Source organism: Salvelinus fontinalis, chromosome 23 (genome assembly GCF_029448725.1).
Source record: "Salvelinus fontinalis isolate EN_2023a chromosome 23, ASM2944872v1, whole genome shotgun sequence".
Lineage (NCBI taxonomy): Eukaryota > Metazoa > Chordata > Actinopteri > Salmoniformes > Salmonidae > Salvelinus > Salvelinus fontinalis.
This window is the reverse complement of record NC_074687.1, coordinates 49,947,330-49,971,301: the sequence shown is the minus strand read 5'-3', so window position 1 is coordinate 49,971,301 and position 23,972 is coordinate 49,947,330. Positions and strand designations below refer to the sequence as shown.

The following is a 23,972-nucleotide window of genomic DNA, read 5'->3' as shown; positions in this document are numbered from 1 at the left end:
CCTGGTTTCCCAAACGCATCTTAAGGCATCCAATGGTTCTAACGGTGAACTTAGCCGTAAGATGGTTTTGAGAAACCGTTCCCTGATTAACACTAGTAAGTACTGTCTTAAATACAGAGGCACAAACTCTACAGTTGTTGAACTGATGTGTGGTGTTAAAGCAGAAATCTGCTATTGCTACATCCATATTGTGACTTTTAAATTATTTATTTATAGCCATTGATTCTTGAAGAATATAACACATGCCTCGTGAGCTTAGTTCAACTTTTGTACCCCATCAGAACCCCGAATAAGCTTTTTTTACTCCAATGTTTAGAAACAATGTAAATCAACACTGTATAGCCTCAACATGGTTAAAACTATAATGTTGATATCATGAATGGTCAGTCCTTGCTTCCATAGGTCTGTCTATGAATTTTAAAAGTAGTTACTTTTCTCCAACCCCATCATCATCTTATTACCAAAACAGTGGTGGAATGACAGATTTGTTATTGTTTGAACTGCAGATTGGTTGGTTGTGTGTTTTTTTTAAACAGCAACAAAATGGCTGCCCAGAGGCTTGGTTTGGTCAACAGCTGAGGAAAGGAGAAGTGTAACCACTGAAGTTCATAGAGAAAGCTGTTGTAGCAACCGTTACCCAACACCTAGCAACCTTGTCAAGAAGTTCAGACATGTTGGCGTAACAGTTATAAGGTGTTGGACCCAGGTTTGAGTCCAGCTCAGGGCTACCCCCTGAATTCACTACACTCTGAATACAAGGACTGGCCATCCATGATGTCATAATGATAGTTTAACCAGGTTTCTAGGCTATATAGTATATTCTAGAATTCATCCATGATGTCATAATGATAGTTTAACCAGGTTTCTAGGATATATAGTATATTCTAGAATTTATCCATGATGTCATAATGATAGTTTAACCAGGTTTCTAGGATATATAGTATATTCTAGAATTTATCCATGATGTCATAATGATAGTTTGACCAGGTTTCTAGGCTATATACACTGCTCAAAAAAATAAAGGGAACACTTAAACAACACAATGTAACTCCAAGTCAATCACACTTCTGTGAAATCAAACTGTCCACTTAGGAAGCAACACTGATTGACAATACATTTCACATGCTGTTGTGCAAATGGAATAGACAAAAGGTGGAAATTATAGGCAATTAGCAAGACACCCCCCAAAACAGGAGTGATTCTGCAGGTGGTGACCACAGACCACTTCTCAGTTCCTATGCTTCCTGGCTGATGTTTTGGTCACTTTTGAATGCTGGCGGTGCTCTCACTCTAGTGGTAGCATGAGACAGAGTCTACAACCCACACAAGTGGCTCAGGTAGTGCAGCTCATCCAGGATGGCACATCAATGCGAACTGTGGCAAAAAGGTTTGCTGTGTCTGTCAGCGTAGTGTACAGAGCATGCAGGCGCTACCAGGAGACAGGCCAGTACATCAGGAGACGTGGAGGAGGCCGTAGGAGGGCAACAACCCAGCAGCAGGACCGCTACCTCCGCCTTTGTGCAAGGAGGTGCACTGCCAGCACCCTGCAAAATGACCTCCAGCAGGCCACAAATGTGCATGTGTCTGCTCAAACGGTCAGAAACAGACTCCATGAGGGTGGTATGAGGGCCCGACGTCCACAGGTGGGGGTTGTGCTTACAGCCCAACACCGTGCAGGACGTTTGGCATTTGCCAGAGAACACCAAGATTGGCCAATTCGCCACTGGCGCCCTGTGCTCTTCACAGATGAAAGCATGTTCACACTGAGCACATGTGACAGACGTGACAGAGTCTGGAGACGCCATGGAGAACGTTCTGCTGCCTGCAACATCCTCCAGCATGACCGGTTTGGCGATGGGTCAGTCATGGTGTGGGGTGGCATTTCTTTGTGGGGCCGCACAGCCCTCCATGTGCTCGCCAGAGGTAGCCTGACTGCCATTAGGTACCGAGATGAGATCCTCAGACCCCTTGTGAGACCATATGCTGACACGTGCACATTTGTGGCCTGCTGGAGGTCATTTTGCAGGGCGCTGGCAGTGCACCTCCTTGCACAAAGGCGGAGGTAGCGGTCCTGCTGCTGGGTTGTTGCCCTCCTACGGCCTCCTCCACGTCTCCTGATGTACTGGCCTGTCTCCTGGTAGCGCCTGCATGCTCTGGACACTACGCTGACAGACACAGCAAACCTTTTTGCCACAGTTCGCATTGATGTGCCATCCTGGATGAACGGCACTACCTGAGCCACTTGTGTGGGTTGTAGACTCCGTCTCATGCTACCACTAGAGTGAGAGCACCGCCAGCATTCAAAAGTGACCAAAACATCAGCCAGGAAGCATAGGAACTGAGAAGTGGTCTGTGGTCACCACCTGCAGAATCACTCCTGTTTTGGGGGGTGTCTTGCTAATTGCCTATAATTTCCACCTTTTGTCTATTCCATTTGCACAACAGCATGTGAAATTTATTGTCAATCAGTGTTGCTTCCTAAGTGGACAGTTTGATTTCACAGAAGTGTGATTGACTTGGAGTTACATTGTGTTATTTAAGTGTTCCTTTTATTTTTTTGAGCAGTGTAATATATTTTAGAATTGCCAGTGTAGATTTCCTGTGGAGGTGAAATTGTTACAGCTGTTGATAAGTAATTGTAAAATATTCAGCCATTTATTTTTTCATGCCAATACATTAAAGGCGAAACATACCTTCATGAATTGGTTTGAAACCTTTGTTTTAAAACCTTCTCAAAGTTGGTCCCTTGACAGATTTGTAGAAAATGGTTTATCATAAAACAATAATTTTGATTGTTTTAAATGTAAGCTTTAATTCACAAGGCAAGTCAGTTAAGAACAAATTCTTATTTACAAGGACTGCCTACCCCGGATGATGCTGGGCCAATTGTGCGCCACCCTATGGGACTCCCAATCACGGCCGGTTGTGATACAGCCTAGATTTGAACCAGGGTGTCTAGTGACGCCTCAAGCACTGAGATGCAGTGTCTTAGATTTCTGCGCCACTCTGGAGCACCAAAATCATGTTCTAGTGCTGTCCCCAACTAAAATAAATTTTGGTCAACCAAGAGTCATCTGTTCTTTCTACCAATCACCCCATGTTTTAATAAAATCAACTATATGTGCGTAACTTGTCTGATGCTTTTAGCACGCTGTTTGTTTAAATAATTACAGATACACAAATTACTCAAGGGAGCCAGTCATCAATATAACCTAACCAGAAGGAGAAAAACTCTTCCCTCCTCCTCCCGCTGCTGCTGGACTTCGTAAATTCTGCCGTTATGCTCCTGAAGTTTTCAGTAATTGACTACACCAGCGGAGTGCCAATTTATCTTACCATTTCTACCAATCTGAGTGCAAGTTATGATTTTCATATGCTCATTTTTTTTGAACAGATTCATTTAATTTATAATAGTATCTCAAAATCATTGTCTGTGATTAATCTACATTCTATCTAAATCTAAATGAAAAATATACAAATCTAAAAGTAACTTTTATTGCCATTGCCAACTATGTAAAAATAACCAACATAAAGCCAACAAATAAAAACATTGCAGCCTGCAGGTAGAAAATATCATGATAAAAATAAATATCCTATAAATCACATTGGCTGCACATGACGTGTCTTCAACGAACTTTATACATTGTATCAACTATCAACTGGGTTGGCCCGAAACTCGTGATAGCAAGCGCAACATTGTATAAAATATTCTGGGCCCTCAGAGTTTCCCGGCCAGTGAGTTTGGGACAGACACAGCTGTCGGCTATTTGTGTAAAGGAGAAGAAGTAGTCAGGTATTTTATGACATTTCCACTGGATCAGGCATGACATTTTTACCTTTTATGCTGAGTGGTTATCGAAAGGGTGAGAGCTGGAAGTATTTTATGAAAATACTTTGAGGAACTATTGTCATTCGCAATTGATTTTGATTAGACTTTGTTTACTTGCTGTTTGAGGTGAAGAAGAAAAATGCTTTGAGAAGCTCCATCTCATTAGTGGGGGTGCATTAAGACAATCAGAAATACTATCAGACATCCCCAAATGTAACTTTGACTATAATTACTCTTCCCTGAAGGAGGGAAATGAGGTACAACACCTGTTTGAACCCGCCCTTTCCTGGGTCGGTGAAGAGCGGTATTAAATGAAAGGAATAAATCCGAGCCTCAGGCTCATCACCTGTGGAAGGCGGGGCTTCCAACAAGGCGTGGATTTAATGGTATGTTGTACCTAGTTTCCTTCCTTCAGGGAACATTAGTTATAGTCATAACGTTAAGCTTGTCATATGATGAACTTCAACTTAAATACTGGATCTTGCTTGACAGTTTTTTGTATTCAGATCTCTGAAATGCTCTCTAACTACGTAACATTTAGTATCTCCTTATGTTACGCTGGGAAAACAGTTTATGGGCACAGAAATCCTAAATCATTTCAGAGTTTGCTAAATCCAATGGTTCTAACACGAGAGTCACCTTAACTTTATTGACAACACCCAAATGGAGACTGTCATTTACGTCTTTCTTCAATAATTACATATATTTCTTAATACTGTAGTTACAGTCACATGTTCAACTATCATCAGCTGATCCAGGAAATCATTTTCTGAATGCCAGTCACATGACAAACATCACGACATGCAACAACAACCAAAGTGCTTCTTCATTCATTACTCTGGTAAAGACAGTTATGCTGTGCTCCACGTTGGATCCAACATTCCTAACAAATTGATGTTTATAGTGTGTTATTGTCTGCTTGATTTACAGTAGGGTCTCGTTAGTCTGTTTGCACACAGAGATACTTAGCTCATAAGGTGTAGAGAATTTTTCCTTGATGGATAGGCTATTGTACAACATACAGAACTATTTTCCTTTATTCAGGACATTTACAATGACAACACATTATAGAGTAGCCTAGTGGGATTATTGACTAAATTATCTGGTGATCAGGTTATGAAATGTCATGACAAAGACATTTTAGATTCCATGTTTCACCTGAAATATTAAATGATTTATAGTCCTAGGTCTATGTTGTTGTTAGGTGAAGTTATTGGTAGGTCTATGTTATTGTTAGGTGAAGTTATGGGCAAATTTGGCAAACACTTAGTGTACAAACCCTCGTTGTCAGGCTGATGGAAAATCTAGCAAAAAAGAGCGTTTTACTGGTTGAAGTGTTTTTTAAATACAAAGCGATTGATTTGTGATGATGACACACATTATTTTAAGCAGAACATTCAAACGAGCCTTACAATTAGAATCCAAAGTAGTGTGAAATGTACTCATAAGCAACCTGGAAATGGAGGTTACTCCCCTGAGTTTTCCCCATTCACATTCAGAAAATATTGTGAAAAACTAAAATCTTTGCTCAACATTTTTGCTCCAGGCAGATATACTGCATACATAGCTATCGGTTTCCTTATTAGCAGGGAGGAGTTTCTACAACCAAATTGCGTGTGCATCGCCCTTGTGCCGCAATTTTAGCAAACACAGAAAGGGTCCTATATTGGAGACCAAAAGCCGTCTGGCACACTGCTTAGGATTTCAACAACTTTAATAACTGATGTCTAGCCTACAATCATCAGTTACTACTAATGTTAAAACAATACAAAATATGACTATTCTTGCTCATTTTGTGGGCCTTTAATCATCTGCCTGACTTTGTTGTTCACGCAGGAGAGAGAAGTGACTATCGTGGATCCTCTGGGTAGCCTCAACAAACTCGTGATTATTATTTTAATAATTTTAATAATGTATTTTAATAAGTATTTTAATAATGTCACAATGTAGAACCCTAAATGTTTGCCCCCCTGTTCTATTGATTTCAGCGTGATATGGATATTAGCCTCAGGGGAAAAATCAAGGCTCTGAATTGAAAGAGTATTATTTATGTGATTTAACAAAAAGTGACTAACAAAAAAAGAGTTGGGTTACACTTACCACGTTGGTGACCCACTTGATTCAAAATGCAACACTTCAAAATGTAGCGAGCTGTTTACCACTCATGCAACACTTCAAAATGTTTAGGTTTTCAATATATCACAAACTGTTTCTGCATATTGGTTATTGATTTTTACACATTAAAACTGTTTTTTGACATTGCGCTATTCCCATTTAGCAGAATGTCATTCAAAAGACTTTGAAAATAAGACTATGCCCGACGTCCAATACACTTTTGGTTTTAGTCTTTTCGGGTCGTTTTTTCAATGACTTGAAAACAACTTAATTTCAACGTACTTGCAGCCTATACACATGGACGCAGTATAATAAAATTGGTCTATAATCTATTTTATTAACAATCCTACGTCACTCCAGTATATCTTGACAACATTCAAGTGCTAATTGTCTTTATTCCACTACTGAAGAAGCATGACTCAAATCACCTCATATTTCAAACATTCAGCCTGACAAAAGATACATGTTTTATTATTCCATGCCTCACCATTAAGTTAATTATTGCCACTACATATTAACAAAGGGGTGTACATTTGGTTTTGATATTTCATATTTACAATTATGTAACATTTAGTAATCATATTTATTCATGCCACCAACTGACCAGTTTTGGGTACAATTATATTGACATTGTTGCCCTGCTTTTAAAATATCAGAGTTCATTCTCAGATGTGCCAACCCAAATGTACTAGAGCATGACATTGTGGACTGGGTCCCGATCCAACAACATGCCTATCGAGTGAACCCAGAAAAGAGAGAAGCTCCGCAGTGAGGTGGAAAGTTACTACGGATATTGCAAGAGTTGGTTGCTGATTGTCTCAAGGGAGGGCAGTCAACAAGTTTTGGGTTTAGCCAGTGCGTTGCCATTGATCACAATTTATTTTGACTGCATGTTTTTCCGTATTGTAGGCGAGTTTTGTTTGGGCTCGTTTCAAGGGGACGAGAGTTCTAGAAGCTAGTGAGTTTTAGGAAGACGAGAGTTCTAGAAGCTAGTGAGTTTTAGGAAGACGAGAGTTCTAGAAGCTAGTGAGTTTTAGGATTCTATAGAAAGAAAAAGGAGAAAAGATACGATTGTATATTATTATTTAGAAATATGTTTTTTTTTCTTCTTGTTTTTAATTGTTGACAGCCAGTAGACACCATGTTTATATTGTAGTTGATTATAATGAGAAATGGAAGTTGTTTTCTGTTTTGTGGTGAGCAAACTTGTCCAACAAAAATATAGGATATATTTGTTGTCTTAAAGGGGAAGGTGTTACAGGCTTTGGTTTTTCCATTTATGTTTTGAGGTTGGACTTTAGCACAAATAGCTCGTTAGCACGTATAGCTCGCTAGCACATAGGGCTCACTGATTAGTGTCACCTCGTTAGTCAGTATGTGTTACACCTGTGCTGGCTTGACCATCTCGTTATGGTTGAATATTGCATCCAATTGTTAATATTTTAATCAATGGATTTTCCTTAGGATGCTCATTAGTCTTTCAGTTGTTAATCTTCTGTTTTTTTATCCTCTTATGTTTGTTGTGTACTAAATATTTCTGTTTATTTTCATTTGTTTTTTCCTGGGAAGCCATTGTTGCATCCATGTCTGAAATATGCTGTATAAATAAAGCTTGATTTGAACATATTGCAGAACAAAGTAACCTCTTTTTATTTTATTTAACCTTTATTTAACTAGGCAAGTCAGTTAATAACAAATTCTTATTTACAATGATTGCCTACCAGGGAACAGTGGGTTAACTGCCTTGTTCAGGGGCAGAACAACATATTTTTACCTTGTCAGCTCTAACCACTAGGCTACCTGCCGCCCTCTTGCAAAACCAATGAGCACATATCGTTGTCCATCTTAGTATGAAAAACAGTATAAATTCAGTATATCTACCTCTATGTCAAAATAGTGCCTGGTATGTAAGTTTAGTATCACTTTACAACCAACCCAGTGCATTTGTTGAAACTGAAAAGTTCTGAAATCAACAATTTCTTAAAGGATTCGACAACTGAAAACTGAAAGAAACAATTGGATTAAACAGATCAATCCCATTGGACATTAGGTTTGATTCAGACCCTGCAGGGCTTAGATTAAACTAGGACATTTAAGTAGCTTTCCTGAACGTGGCTTAAATTTGGCTTAGTTAGTCGGAGACTGGAGTCTTGGAGTCAGGTAAGTAAGCCTCAATGATAACACATGGGTTAATCCTGATTAGGTTCTGTATGTACATCTGGGTTAATTATGATTAGGTTCAGTATGAACACCTGGGTTAAGCCTGATTAGGTTCAGTATGAACACCTGGGTTAATCCTGATTAGGTTCAGTATGAACACCTGGGTTAATCCTGATTAGGTTCAGTATGAACACCTGGGTTAAGCCTGATTAGGTTCAGTATGAACACCTGGGTTAATCCTGATTAGGTTCAGTATGAACACATGCTGTTGGTCTAATGGTGCTCATTAAAACCCAGAATAGAAAACACCAATACTGGTGTGAATCTTGAGACGAAACAATGACAGAAGCTAAAATAATTTGTTCAAAAAACTTTAGTCTGTATGAAAAAACGCTCCAAAACAAATGTCAAACCATCCAGTTATTGAAGGTAAAACCACACTGCTGCTACTGAGCAGTAGAACAAGCGGGTTGGGCTGCAATTTGCTGTGAATGCAATGGAAATGTGACCACAAGAAGAGTACAACAACTAGAGGTGCGATATCTGCATTATTATCAGGATTACAAGAATAAACAACAACTAGAAGTGAGATATCTGCATTATTATCAGTATTTCTCATATTCATATTTTTGTGACATCACTTCTATTATTAAATGATATCTGCCTTTTATAGACTCTGTGGAACAGGGATTCCAACCCTCCTTTTGAAGCTTCCAGTCTGTTATTCAAACTCAATCAGCATGACAAAGTGATCTCCAGCCTTGTCCTTGTCAACACTCACACCTATGTTAACGAGAGAATCACTGACATGATGTCAGCTGGTCCTTTTGTGGCAGGGCTGAAATGCAGTGGAAATGTTTTTGGGGGATTCAGTTCATTTGCATGGCAAAGAGGGGCTTTGCAATTAATTGCAATTCATCTGATCACTCTTCATAACATTCTGGTTCCCTCCACATCTGCTATAACATCCCTGAGAGAAGATGCTGCCACCACCTTTCAGTAGAAAACAAAGATGACCATGCATGAAACGTTAACCAGATAATTTCATGAGCATAAAATGAAATATCTGAAGGAAGAACATGAAATGAGAATTCTACAGGTTGAATTGGATATGAAGTTGGAAGAGAGAGGTATGATCCAACAAAGAGACAGTAATGAGACAATAGTGATTACCAGCCATGGTGAACAATATGATATATAAAAAAAAAAAAATGTTTTGTCATTTGGATATTCATGAGAGAGAGTATTTTCTACATATGAAACCAGCCTTGGTTTAGTCACTCATTTAATTTTGTTGCATACTATTTGAATTTTGTACAGAACAAACATTATCAGATCAAAAATAAGCCATAATGAACACATTCCATATGTAAATGCATCTCATCTAGTTGAAGTGCTGCAATGTGAAGCAACTCCTTGTGCAAGTCCTCGTTGGTCATTGACTCCCTCAGCCATGGACACATCTGCCTCCGCCACGGGCACATCTGCCTCCGCCACGGACACATCTGCCTCCGCCACGGGCACACCTGCCTCAGTCACGGGCACACCTGCCTCAGTCACGGGCACACCTGCCTCAGCCACGGGCACATCTGCCTCAGCCACGGGTACATCTGCCTCAGTCATGGGCACATCTGCCTCAGCCATGGTCTGCATGGCATCTGCTTGATGCTGATCATGGGAGGATCAAGACAGTCATGGGTACATCTGCTTGATGCTGATCATGGGAGGATCAGGACAGCCATGGGTACATCTGCTTGATGCTGATCATGGGAGGATCAGGACAGACATGGGTACATCTGCTTGATGCTGATCATGGGAGTATCAGGACAGCCATGGGTACATCAGCTTGATGCTGATCATGGGAGGATCAGGACAGACATGGGTACATCTGCTTGATGCTGATCATGGGAGGATCAGGACAGCCATGGGTACATCTGCTTGATGCTGATCATGGGAGGATCAGGACAGACATGGGTACATCTGCTTGATGCTGATCATGGGAGGATCAGGACAGCCATGGGTACATCTGCTTGATGCTGATCATGGGAGGATCAGGACAGACATGGGTACATCTGCTTGATACTGATCATGGGAGGATCAGGACAGCCATGGGTACATCTGCTTGATGCTGATCATGGGAGGATCAGGACAGTCATGGGTACATCTGCTTGATGCTGATCATGGGAGGATCAGGACAGCCATGGGTACATCTGCTTGATGCTGATCATGGGAGGATCAGGACAGACATGGGTACATCTGCTTGATACTGATCATGGGAGGATCAGGACAGCCATGCTGCTTCAGGTAGTTGTGCATCACAGCTGTAGCAATGATCACCTTGCAGCATCTTCTTGGCTTGACACCAAGTGTATTGTGAAAACACTGGAATCAATTTTTCCATACTCCAAACATACGCTCGACCATCCCTCTCGTGTGGATATGAGCTCTGTTGTATCTTTGCTGCTCAGCTGTTGTGGGATTTATGTCTGGAGTGAATGAAAAGTTACTTTGACCATATTACTATGTAGTAATTATTAGTAGACCATGTTACTATGTAGTAACTATTAGTTTACCATGTTAGTATGTAGTAACTATTAGTAGACCCTGTTACTATGTAGTACCTATTAGTAGACCCTGTTACTATGTAGTACCTATTAGTAGACCCTGTTACTATGTAGTACCTATTAGTAGACCATGTTACTATGTAGTACCTATTAGTAGACCATGTTACTATGTAGTAACTATTAGTAGACCATGTTACTATGTAGTACCTATTAGTAGACCATGTTACTATGTAGTAACTATTAGTAGACCATGTTACTATGTAGTAACTATTAGTAGACCATGTTACTATGTAGTAACTATTAGTAGACCATGTTACTATGTAGTAACTATTAGTAGACCATGTTACTATGTAGTAACTATTAGTAGACCATGTTACTATGTAGTACCTATTAGTAGACCATGTTAGTATGTAGTACCTATTAGTAGACCATGTTAGTATGTAATACCTATTAGTAGACCATGTTACTATGTAGAAACTATTAGTAGACCATGTTACTATGTAGTAACTATTAGTAGACCATGTTACAATGTAGTAACTATTAGTAGACCATGTTACAATGTAGTAACTATTAGTAGACCATGTTACAATGTAGTAACTATTAGTAGACCATGTTAGTATGTAGTACCTATTAGTAGACCATGTTACTATGTAGTAACTATTAGTAGACCATGTTACTATGTAGTAACTATTAGTAGACCATGTTACTATGTAGTACCTATTAGTAGACCATGTTAGTATGTAGTAACTATTAGTAGACCATGTTACTATGTAGTAACTATTAGTAGACCATGTTACTATGTAGTAACTATTAGTAGACCATGTTACTATGTAGTAACTATTAGTAGACCATGTTACAATGTAGTAACTATTAGTAGACCATGTTACTATGTAGTAACTATTAGTAGACCATGTTACTATGTAGTAACTATTAGTAGACCATGTTACAATGTAGTAACTATTAGTAGACCATGTTACAATGTAGTAACTATTAGTAGACCATGTTAGTATGTAGTACCTATTAGTAGACCATGTTACTATGTAGTAACTATTAGTAGACCATGTTACTATGTAGTAACTATTAGTAGACCATGTTACTATGTAGTACCTATTAGTAGACCATGTTAGTATGTAGTAACTATTAGTAGACCATGTTACTATGTAGTAACTATTAGTAGACCATGTTACTATGTAGTAACTATTAGTAGACCATGTTACTATGTAGTAACTATTAGTAGACCATGTTACAATGTAGTAACTATTAGTAGACCATGTTACTATGTAGTAACTATTAGTAGACCATGTTACTATGTAGTAACTATTAGTAGACCATGTTTCTCACCCGAATATCCTCTGACCATATTATTATGAATTAACTATTAGTAGACTATGTTTCTTACCCTAATATCCACTGTCACCAAGTAGTTGTCCACTATGTTGTCCTCTCTGAAACTGAGGCCAGTGAAGAGTTGAGGGAAATCCTTCAGTCCTGAGTTGCATCTTTCCAACAGGCAACAATGTTTGAGAACTCTAAATGAGGACTGCATCCACCCTGAACATTGATGGACACCCAGTTGTTATGGTTCTGGTACTCCTCAGCATCAGGAGTTGATGGTAAACCAGTTATGTTTACCGTACTCCTCAGCATCAGGAGTTGATGGTAAACCAGTTGTTATGGTTACGGTACTCCTCAGCATCAGGAGTTGATGGTAAACCAGTTGTTACGGTACTCCTCAGCATCAGGAGTTGATGGAAAACCAGTTGTTACGGTACTCCTCAAAGTGATCAGAACTTGGAGAGAATTAGGTGAAGGCATTCCTCTGTGAGACCGAGAGGAAAGTCTAGGCTCAAGCAAAGATATTATCTCCAATGCATTTTCTTTGTACATATGAAAGTGGTCTCAACGTAATTTAATGGATTACTCCTATCCACAAGTACTGGTCTGGCTTCTGTAATGCATGTTGGTCTTCATTTAGACATTCCAAATAGTCCATGCTCCCTCACAAACAGCACGAAGCAGAAGTTAAACCTGCCTCTGAAAGATTCATTTAAGCTTCCATTTAGTCTTACAGTAGCTCTAATCCTCCCTCTTGCAATCGGCTTTGTTTAGTCCAGAACAGGCTAAATATACAACTATTTTAAGATAAGTCTGTGCAAGTCGCTTTGAGTTAAGACAGCTCAAAAAAGCATTTTAGTCTGGGACTAAGCTTAAGCCTTCAATGTGAAACCGGCCCTGAGTGTTTTATATAAAATTACTAAATGTGTTTCTTTCTGTGTTGCAGGGGCAGTCAAGGAATGGAACAGCAAGGCCACAGAACATGACATAAGCAGAGCTGTGGGAGACCACCTCAAGCCCCTGGTAGAGCCGGGGGTGGTGTTTACCACTCCACCACGCCTTCAGCAGGCTGGAAAAGCGGGATTGATCTGTTTGATCCATTTGTTTCAGTTTTCAGTAGTTGAATCCTTTGACGTATTGTTGATTGCAACATTTTTCATCTTCAACAAATTAACTGGGTTGGTTAAAAGGTGATACCAAAATTACATACCAAGCACTATTTTGAAATAGTGGAAGATATACTGAATTTATACTAAGATGGACCAAGATATGTGTTGCGTTTGCACATATTTGTTCATTGGTTTTGCAAGAGTGTTGGTCAGTCAGTGTTCATATGTTCAAATCAAATCAAGCTTTATTTATACAGCACATTTCAGACATGGATGCCACGCAATGGCTTCACAGGAAAAAACATGAAATATTTAATAGACAAACATAAAATAAAAAAAACTGAATAACTGAAAAACTAATGAGCATTCTAAGTAAATTTCATCGATGAAAATATTAACAATTCACTGCAATATCCAACCCAAAATATCTTGTCTTACTCCATTGTTTTATGATATGTTCTCCAGCAAGAAAACCAAAAATGTCCCTCAAACAGAAGAGAGAACTAACAACAACAACCAACAAAACAGGTGTGGTTTTAGGAGGGGCTCTGAAAGACACTATGAGGGTGTCCACTGAAAGTTGACTAGTAACAACAACTGGGACATAAGACACCCACTAAATCTGCCCAAGAAGAGGCAAACAAAAGAAAAACCCACACCAAACTTAAAGACAGGAAGTAAACCAAAAAGGTGGAGCAACTAAAAGGTGTTGACTCTCCACATCTATCAAGACAACTGGAGCACTGGGCCAGACACTCTTAAATAAAACCTGGACCAGCTCAGGTGAAACCCCTTCCCACTAACGAGATGGAAAAGCCAGCACAGGTGTAACACATACTGACTAACAAGGTGACACCAATCAGTGCGCCCTACGTACTAACGAGCTATACGTGCTAAAATCCAAACCTCAAAACATAAATGGAAAAACCAAAGACTGTAACACCTTAAGAGAATGTTTACCAACAGAAAACAACTTCCAATTCACATTATAAATCAACTACAATGCTTCACCTTCACCAATATAAACATGGTGTCCACTGGCTGTCAACAATTAAAAACAATATTTTAAAATATTTTTTCCCCACTAGCTTCTAGAACTCTCGTCCCCTTGGAACGAGCCCAAACAAAACTCATCTCCAATACGGAAAACCATGCAGTCAAAATAAATTGTGATCCATGGCAATGCACTGGTTAAATGCAAAACACAAAACTTTTTAACTGCCCACCCTTGAGACAATCAGCAACCAAGTTGTCTTTACCACAGACATGTCTGATTTCAAGAGGAAACTCCTGCAATACCCGTAGTAACCAGGGTTCACTAGATAGGCATGTTGTTGGATCGGGGCCCAGTTCGCAATGTTATGCTCTAGTAAACTTGGGTTGGCACATGTGAGAATTAACCCTGATATTCTAAAAGCAGGGCAACAATGTCAATATAATTCTACCAAAAAATTGTCAGTTGGTTGCATAAATAAATATCATTACTAAACGTTACATGAAATGAAAATATGAAATAGCACCAATGTCAAAAAACAGTTTTAAAGTGTCCAAATCAATAACCAATATGCAGAAACAGTTTGGGATAAATTGAAAACCTAAACATAAAATGTGCTATATAGACAAACATCTGCCACTATAATTATATTACTTGTATTTTTTTTAAACAAGCACTTTATAAATTGCACACGCACCAAAAACGCTGTTGTTTTGACGAGTAGCAATAAATAACTGATATCGATTAGGGGGAAATCAGGTTGTACGTGCTGTTGTAACTAACACAACTAAACAAAAACACATGGAAATGGGAGATATCTTTTACCTCACTGATTAGAGGACAACCTGCAGAAGACAGTCAGCTACATTTTGGAGTGATGCCTTTAAATGTAGGGGTTGCTAAACAAAGGAACTCAACACTTATTTGTCATCACTCATCGATATCATGCTAAAATCATTTGTGCGAGAGGAGGGAGATGAGGTTGCACGTCCTGTTTAAACTAACAGCTCAAAAACCACACGGAATCTGGGAATAATGTGTACATCACTGGTTAGAGGACAATTTGTAGAAAACAGCTAGCTACATTTTGAAGTGTTGCATTTTGATTCAAGTGGGTCACCAACGTGGTAAGTGTAACACAACTCTTTTTTTGTTAGTCACTTTTTGTTAAATCACATTAATAGTACTCTTCCATTTCAGAGCCTGGATTTCCCCCTGAGGCTAATATCCATATAATGTTGAAATCAATTGATAAGGTGGAAAACGTTTAGGGTTCTACATTGTGACATTATTAAAATACTCCTACTGCAATGTTAAAAAATTCTTCATTGTGACATTAATTCATTGATATCATGAAACAACTCCTTCATGTATGTATTTTCTAATATTTGATCAGAGATCTATTATCAGATTATCTCTGGTCAAAGCTATGAGATTTCTCTCCTGTGTGTGTTCTCTGGTGTATTGTCAGATGGCCAGATCGAACAAAACTCTTCCCACATTGATCACAGCCATAAGATTTATTTCCTGTGTGTGATCTATGGTGTATTGTCAGATGGCCAGATCGAACAAAACTCTTCCCACATTGATCACAGCTAAAAGGTTTCTCTCCTGTGTGTATTCTCTGGTGTCGAGTCAGACTGCCAGAGTCAGTAAAACTCTTCCCACATTGACCACAGCTATAAGGTTTCTCTCCTGTGTGTGTTCTCTGGTGTATTGTCAGATGGCCAGATCGAACAAAACTCTTCCCACATTGATCACAGCCATAATATTTCTTTCCTGTGTGTGATCTCTGGTGATTGGTCAGACTGCTAGACTCAGTAAAACTCTTCCCACATTGATCACAGCTATAAGGTTTCTCTCCTGTGTGTGTTTTCTTGTGTCGAGTCAGATTGTTAGATGTAATAAAACTCTTCCCACATTGATCACAGCTATAGGGTTTCTCTCCTGTGTGGATTCTCTGATGAATTTTAATGCCTAATGAGGTGAATCTCTTCCCACAGTCAGAGCAGCAGTGAGTTCTCTTCCCTGTGGATCTCTGCAGGTGTTTCTTGAGGTGTTCTGATCTGGAGAGACTCTTCTCTGCCTCGTCAGCATCATGAGGTTGTTGAGGTTCCCCGGAGGATCCACGACTGTCCCACCTCTCTCCTATGTGAATGACAAAGTCAGACAGACGGTTAAAGGCCCACAACAGGAGAAATCCATTGTTTATTTGAGGTGATGCCCAGATGATAAGGAAATTATATGTTTTTATGGTAATGACTAAAATATTCCATCCTGTCACTGTATAATTGAGTGAAATGTATCAGAATCATAAGACTAGAATTCTCTGTGTGTTCATAGGACAAGTTAAGACCTTATTATTTAGCAATGTAGGCGAGACAGTGTGTGCATAGGAAAAGAGGAACTGTCAACGGACAACTTGTGACAGGAAACTTGTGACCACTGTGAAACTGATAACAGGAAGGAGGTCTCCCCACACAGGGAGGGGAGAAACCGTTAGGCTAGCAGTAGATTGTGTAATTAACACGTTGCAGGATATGATAAGCAATGTATGTGTTGGAGAAGACTTGTAAATAGCATTGACAGTGTTAGAGAAGGGGGACATTTATAAGGGGTATGGTATATGGTATGACCAAATGTGAGGAATATAAGGCTATGTGCATTGTATGATTTTCAGAGCTCGCTGAATAAAGAACTAACCTTTTGCAGACTTCTGGGACTTTGTCAAATTCTTCTATTAACCGGGGACTTACAACCCCTGAGGAATTGGTCAAAGTATACAGTGAGTTTTGAGTTAATATCAGTGGAACTAGAAATTCTCGTGACACTAGATCATACCCAGGAAGTTGTACAACAATTGACGTCTGTTAAATTATTTGACAATTAATACAGTCAACTTAGCAACAATCATATTTAGTCTTGTTTTCACATTAGTAGTAACTAGAAATAAGTTATTCAAGTTGTTGAAATCCTAAGCAGTGTGCCTGACGATTTTTGGTCTCCAATATAGGCCCCTTTTTGTGTTAGCTAAAATTGCAGAACGAGGGCAATGCGCACACAATTTGATTGCATAAAACCCCTCCCTGCTAATGAGGAAACCGCTAGTTATGGATGTAGCAAAAAATGGTGAGCAAAGATTTTAGTTTGTATTCTGAATATTACAACGCAAGATCAGGAGTGCTACTCAAGGAAACTCACACTCACAATTTACTAATTCACCACCGTGGGTGAAAACTCAGGGGAGTTCGCATAGGCTGACAGCAAAAATAGCCTCCATTTACAGGTTGCTTATAAGTGCATTTCACTTTAAATATGGATTATAATTGTAGGGCTCGCTTGAATCACCTGCTTAATATGTTTGTGTTATTGTCGCAAATCAACTGATTTATAGTTAAACACTTCAACTAGAAAAATGCTATTTGGCTAGCTTTGCCATCAGCCTGACAACATAGACCTACTGTAGGACCCACAACTTCACCTAGCAATAACACAGACGTACTGTATAACCCATAACTTCATCAAACAACATGAACCTACTGTAGGACCCATAACTTCATCAAACAACATACACCAACTGTAGGACCCATAACTTCACCTAACAACAACAACATAAACCTACTGTAGGACATATAACTTCACCTAACAACAACATAGACCTACTGTAGGACCCATAACAACAATGAACAACAAAATAGACCTAGTGTAGGACCCATAACATCACCGAACAACATAGGACCAATAACTTCACCTAACAACATAGACCTACTCTAGGACCAATAACTTCACCTAACAACAAAATAGACCGACTCTAGGACCCATAACTTCACCTAATAACAACATAGACATACTGTAGGACCCATAACTTCCCATAAACACAATATAGACCTAATGTAGGACCCATACCGTAGCCTAGCAATAACACAGACTTACTGTATGACCCATAACTTCACCCAACAACATAAACGTACTGTAGGACCCATAACTTCACCTAACAACATAAATCTACTGTAGGACCCATAACTTCACCTAACATAGGACCACTAACTTCACCTAACAACAACATAGACCTACTCTAGGACCAATAACTTCACCTAACAACAACATAGACCTACTCTAGGACCAATAACTTCACCTAACAACAAAATAGACCGACTCTAGGACCCATAACTTCACCTAATAACAACATAGACATACTGTAGGACCCATAACTTCCCCTAAACACAATATAGACCTACTGTAGGACCCATAACTTAGCCTAGCAAGAACACAGACTTACTGTATGACCCATAACTTCACCCAACAACATAAACGTACTGTAGGACCCCTAACTTCACCTAACAACATAAATCTACTGTAGGACCCATAACTTCACCTAACAACATAGACCTACTGTAGGAGCCATAACTTCACCTAGCAATAACACAGAACTACTGTATGATCCATAACTTCACCCAACAACATAGACCTACTGTTGGGCCCATAACTTCACCTAACAAACACATAGACCTACTGTAGGACCCAAGACTTCACCTAAGAATAACATAGACCTACTGTAGAACCCATAACAACACCGAACAACAACATAGACCTACTGTAGGACCCATAACATCACTGAACAACAACGTATACCTACTGTAGGACCCATAACTTCACCTAACAACAACATAGACCTACTGTAGGACCCATAACATCACCGAACAACAACATAGACCTACTGTAGGACCCATAACATCACTGAACAACAACGTATACCTACTGTAGGACCAATAACGTCACCTAACAAACACATAGACCTACTGTAGGACCCATAACTTCACCTAACATATACTTACTGTAGGACCCATAAATTCACCTAACAACAACATAGACCTACTGTAGGACCCATAACTTCACCTAACAACAACATAGACCTACTGTAAGACCCATAACTTCACATAACAACAACATAGACCTACTGTAGGACCCAAAACTTCACCAAACATAGACCTACTGTAGGACCCATAACTTCACCTAACATATACTTACTGTAGGACCACTAACTTTACCTAACAACAACATAGACATACTGTAGGACCCATAACTTCACCTAACAACAACATAGACCTACTGTAGGACCCATAACTTCCCCTAAACACAATATAGACCTACTGTAGGACCCATAACGTAGCCTAGCAATAACACAGACTTACTGTAAACCCATAACTTCACCCAACAACAACATAGACCTAATGTAGGACCCATAACTTCACCTAGCAATAACACAGACCTACTGTATGACCCATAACTTCACCCAACAACATACATCTACTGTAGGACCCATAACTTTACCTAACAATAACATAGACCTACTGTAAGACCCATAACCTCACCTAACAATAACATAGACCTACTGTAGGAACCATAACTTCACCTAACAATAACATAGACCTAGGACTATATATAATTTAATATTTCAGGTGAAACATGGAAACTAAAATGTCTTTGTCATGACATTTCATAACCTGATCACCAGATAATTTTGTGAATAATCCAACTAGGCTACTCTATAATATGTTGTCATTCTAAATGTCCTGAATAAAGGCAAATAGCTCTGTATGTTCTACAATAGCCTATCCATCAAGGAATAGTTCTCTACACATTATGAGCTAAGTATCTCTGTGCGCAAAGAGTAACGAGACGCTACTGTAAATCAAGCAGACAATAACACATTATAAACATCAATTTGTTAGGGATGTTGGATCCAACGTGGAGCACGGCATAACTGTCTTTACCAGAGTAATGAATGAAGAAGCACTTTAGTTGTTTTTGCATGTCGTGATGTTTGTCATTTGACTGTCATTCAGAAAATTATTTCCTAGATCAGTTGATGATAGTTGAACATGTGACTGTAACTGAACAGCTACAGTATTAAGAATTATGTGTAATTATTGAAGAACCACGTTAATGACGGTATCCATTTGGGTGTTGTCTGTAAAGTTAAGGTGACTCTCGCTTAGAACCATTGGATTTAGCAAACTGAAATTATTTAGGATTTCTGTGCCCACGAAAACTGTTTTCCCAGCGTAATATAAGGAGACACTAAGTGTTACGTAGTTAGAGTGCATTTCAGAGATCTGAAAACAAAAAAACTGTCCAACAGCAAGATCCAGTATTTAAGTTGAAGTTCATCATATGACAAGCTTAACGTTATGACTATAACTACTGTTCCCTGAAGGAGCGAAACTAGGTACAACATACTATTAAATCCACACCTCACTGGAAGCCCCGCCTTCCACAGCTGGTGAGGCTCGGATTCATGATTCATGGAAGCCCACGGATTCATGGAAGCCCCGCCTTCCACAGGTGATGAGCCTCGGATTCATGCATAAAATTTTATACCGCCCTTTACCAACCCAGGAAGGGGCGATGCCAAACAGGTGTTGTACCTATTGATGACTGGCTCCCTCAAGAAATTTGTGTGTCACCCTGGTTCAAGTAGCCCTGGTTCGAGTCCAGACTGTATCACAGCTGGCCATGATTGGGAGTCCCATAGGGCGTCGTCCCGGTTTGGACGGGGTAGGCCATCATTGTAAAAAATAATTTGTTCTTAGCTGAGTTAAATAAAGGTTTAATTAAAACAAATTTAAATAGTGCTTTAAGATAAACCGTTTTTACTAATCCGCCAAGACACCAACTTTGAGAAGGGTTTTAAAAAAAGATTTCAAACCAATTCATCAATGTAATTTAATCTAGGTAAGATGTCTGAACTTCTTGACGAGGTCCCTAGGTTTTGGGTTACGGTTGCTACAATAGGAATTTGAGAGTGGTTACACTTCTCCAGCCCCCATCCCTCAGCTGTTTACCAAACCGAGTCTCTGGGCAGCCATTTTGTTGCTGTTTAAAACCTAGGTTGTCCCTTTAAAAAAGCCACATCAATCAATCTGCAGTTGAAACATTAACAAAGCTGTCTTGAGGCTATACAGTGCTGATTTACATTGTTTCTAAACATTGGAATAAAAAAAACGTATTTGGGGTTCTGATGGTGTACAACAGTTGAACTAAGCTCATGAGGCATGTGTTATATTTTTCAAATATCAATGGCTATAAATAAATCATTTAAAAGTCTAAATCTGGATGTAGCTATTTCAGATTTCCCCTTGAACACCAAACATCAGTTATACAACTGAAGAGTTTGTGCCTCTGTTTTTAAGACAGTACTTACTAGTGTTAATCAGGGAACGGTTTCTCAAAACCATCTTATGGCTAAATTCACCGTTAGAACCATTGGATGCTTTAAGATGCCTTTGGGAAACCGGGCCCAGATATCCAGTTTCCTCCGCTTCTTCCTCCTCCTTTTTTGATGTGGCAGTCATCTCCCCCTCCTCCTCTTTCACTCCATAAACTGCATCCTCCTCTTCTTTTACAGTAACAGCCTCCTCCTCTTTCACTCTGAACGAGTCTTCCTCTTCTTTCACTGAAACGTCTTTCTCTTCTTCTTTCACGGTAACAGCCTCACCCTCTACTTGTTTTTGTATTGTAACAGCCTCCTCTTCCTCCACGACAGTTATCTCTCCCTCCTTCACTCCAAAAACAGCAGCCTCCTCTTTCTCTTCCTCTGCTTTTACTGTAACAGCCTCCTCTTTCACTCTGAACGCATCTCCCGCTTCTTTCACCGAAACGTCTTTCTCTTCTTCTTTCACTGTAACATCCTCCTCTTTCACAAGAGCTTCTTTCTCCGTCCAGCAGACCCCCTCTTCTTTAGCAGGAGGAGAGTAGTTTAGTGAACTCATGGTCGGGGATGTTAGCTAGTTAGCATTAGCGACTAGCCTAGTTCTAAGCTAACTTAGCAAACCAGCTAGCTGACAAACAACGTAAATATATCATTAAATGGGCCAACAAGTACATACGACAGAAGTGTGTTTAATACACATCGACTAATATACACCAAAACAGTGTAGAGAGCGTGAATGTTGTAGCTATGTTTGCTAGAAAGCTACCGAGGTGTCTGACTAGCCGTTGTTGTTGAAGGAGCGTCCCGTCCACTAGATAATACGTCACACTGGCAGCATCGCCTGACCTAAAAGACGCACATCACCATCTGCTGACTGGAGTGGGCAACGCAGTTGAGGAACCAAACGTTTATTTTTCATTTATTTCATAAAAGTTTAATATTATATTAAGTCGTTCAAAGAGAAGCTTGTGTTGATTGATTCGTGTTTAATGACTGAAAAATTAAAACAAACTTTACACCCACTACATATTTTCATTGAACCATGCTTATGCCTCTGGGGTCAAAATGATCCATGTCAGATCTTTTATCATAGCCAAAAATGTGGTTTACTCAATTCTATTCAATTTTTCATGACTTTGTCAATCAACTTGTCGTTAGTAAATCTAAATCACGGTTTAGTGTTTCTGTATCAAAATTGACTTTTAACAAATTCAAATCCTTTGGAGTAATTTTGACCCCAGCCAACAGCACCTTTGATAAATAGGACGTTTATTTCAAATCAAATCACATTTTATTGGTCACATACACAAGTTTAGAAGATATTGCGGGTGTAGCGAAATGCTTGTGTTTCTAGCTTCGACAGTGCAGTAATATCTAACAAGTAATATCTAACAATTTCACAACATATACCCAATACACACAAATCTAAGTATTTGAACATAGGTTTCTCTGTAGACATGATCCATCCCACCAGAGGGTGGAGGGACACCTGGATCAGTGGCTTTGACCAGATAGACACTTGCAGACACACAGTATAGTGCCTCCCATGTACTCTCCTAAGATTGGACTTCTCTATACCACGTGACTGTGTATAAACTTTGATTTGATCCTGTACATAACTGCAGTAGAAAAGTAAAGTATTCAGACCCTTTCACATTTTGTTACTTTACAGCCTTTTGATTTTTTTCCCCCTCATCCTTCTACACACAATACCCATAGTGACAAAGTGAAAACAGGTTTTTAGAGAGTTTTGCAAATGTATTTACTTAGGTATTCCGACCTTTTGATATGAGACTCAAAATTGAGCTCCTGATTCCATTGATCATCCTTGAGATGTTTCTAAAACTTGATTGGAGTCCACTTGTGGTAAATTCAATTGATTGGAAATTATTTGGAAAGGCCCACACCTGTCTATATAAGGTCCCACAGTTGACAGTGCATGTCAGAGCAAAAACCAAGCCATGAGGTCCCAAAGAATTGTCCGTAGAGCTCAGAGACAGGATTGTGTTCCCCAGAAGAATAACAACTGAAAGACTAATGAGCATTGTAAGGAAATGCCATTGATTAAAATATTAACAATATGATGCAATATCCAACCCAAAATACAAGCTTGTTTTTTTAGGAGGGGCTCTGAAAGACTATGGAGGCATCGACTGAAAGTTGACTAGTAACAACAGGGACCTAAAAGACACCCACCATGAGACCCACTAAATCTGCCCAAGAAAAGGCAAACAAAAGAAAACCGACCACAAAACTTAGAGAGGAAGTAAACCAAAAGGGTAGAGCAACTAAAGGTGTTGACTCTCCACATCTATCAAGACAACTGGAGCACTGGGCCAGACACTCTTAAATAGAACCTGGACCAGCTCAGGTGAAACACCTTCCCACTAACGACATGGACAAGCCAGCACAGGTGTAACACATACTGACTAATGAGCTGACGCCAATCGGTGTGCCCAAGACGTTTCAGTTGAACAACTGACATTTCACATAATCAACTACAATGCTTCACCTTCTATAATATAAACATGGTGTCTACTGGCTGTCAACAATTTAAAAAAGAAAAACACGTATTTATAAATAATAAACAATCATAATTCTCCTTCTTCGTTCTATAGAATCCTAAAACTCACTAGCTTCTAGAACTCTCGTT

At 39.3% G+C, this 23,972-nt stretch overlaps 1 protein-coding gene and 1 long non-coding RNA gene across 2 annotated transcripts; one reads left to right on the top strand and one right to left on the bottom strand.

Annotated features, from left to right (window-relative positions):
* The first annotated feature begins 5 nt into the window (after window positions 1–5).
* LOC129821447 (uncharacterized) lies at window positions 6–16,819 on the top strand. Its single transcript, XR_008754333.1, has 2 exons — window positions 6–95; window positions 12,950–16,819. It is a non-coding gene; the product is annotated as an uncharacterized LOC129821447 (long non-coding RNA).
* On the bottom strand, window positions 13,332–22,154 carry LOC129821440 (zinc finger protein 391-like). The gene is made up of 2 exons (XM_055879117.1): window positions 21,311–22,154; window positions 13,332–16,254 (listed from the first exon to the last, which is right to left on the bottom strand). The coding sequence occupies exons 1-2, from the start codon at window positions 21,876–21,878 to the stop codon at window positions 15,518–15,520; spliced, it is 1,305 nt and encodes a 434-aa protein (XP_055735092.1). The 5' UTR covers window positions 21,879–22,154; the 3' UTR covers window positions 13,332–15,517.
* Between the last annotated feature and the right edge of the window lie 1,818 nt (window positions 22,155–23,972).

Bases quoted from the DNA above. Each gene is read 5' to 3' on its own strand.
- LOC129821440 (XM_055879117.1), bottom strand. From the start codon at position 21,878: ATGAGTTCACTAAACTACTCTCCTCCTGCTAAAGAAGAGGGGGTCTGC. The intron at 16,255-21,310 runs GTAAGTACTGTC...TCATTCACATAG, and splicing joins CCGTTCCCTGATTAACACTA to GAGAGAGGTGGGACAGTCGT.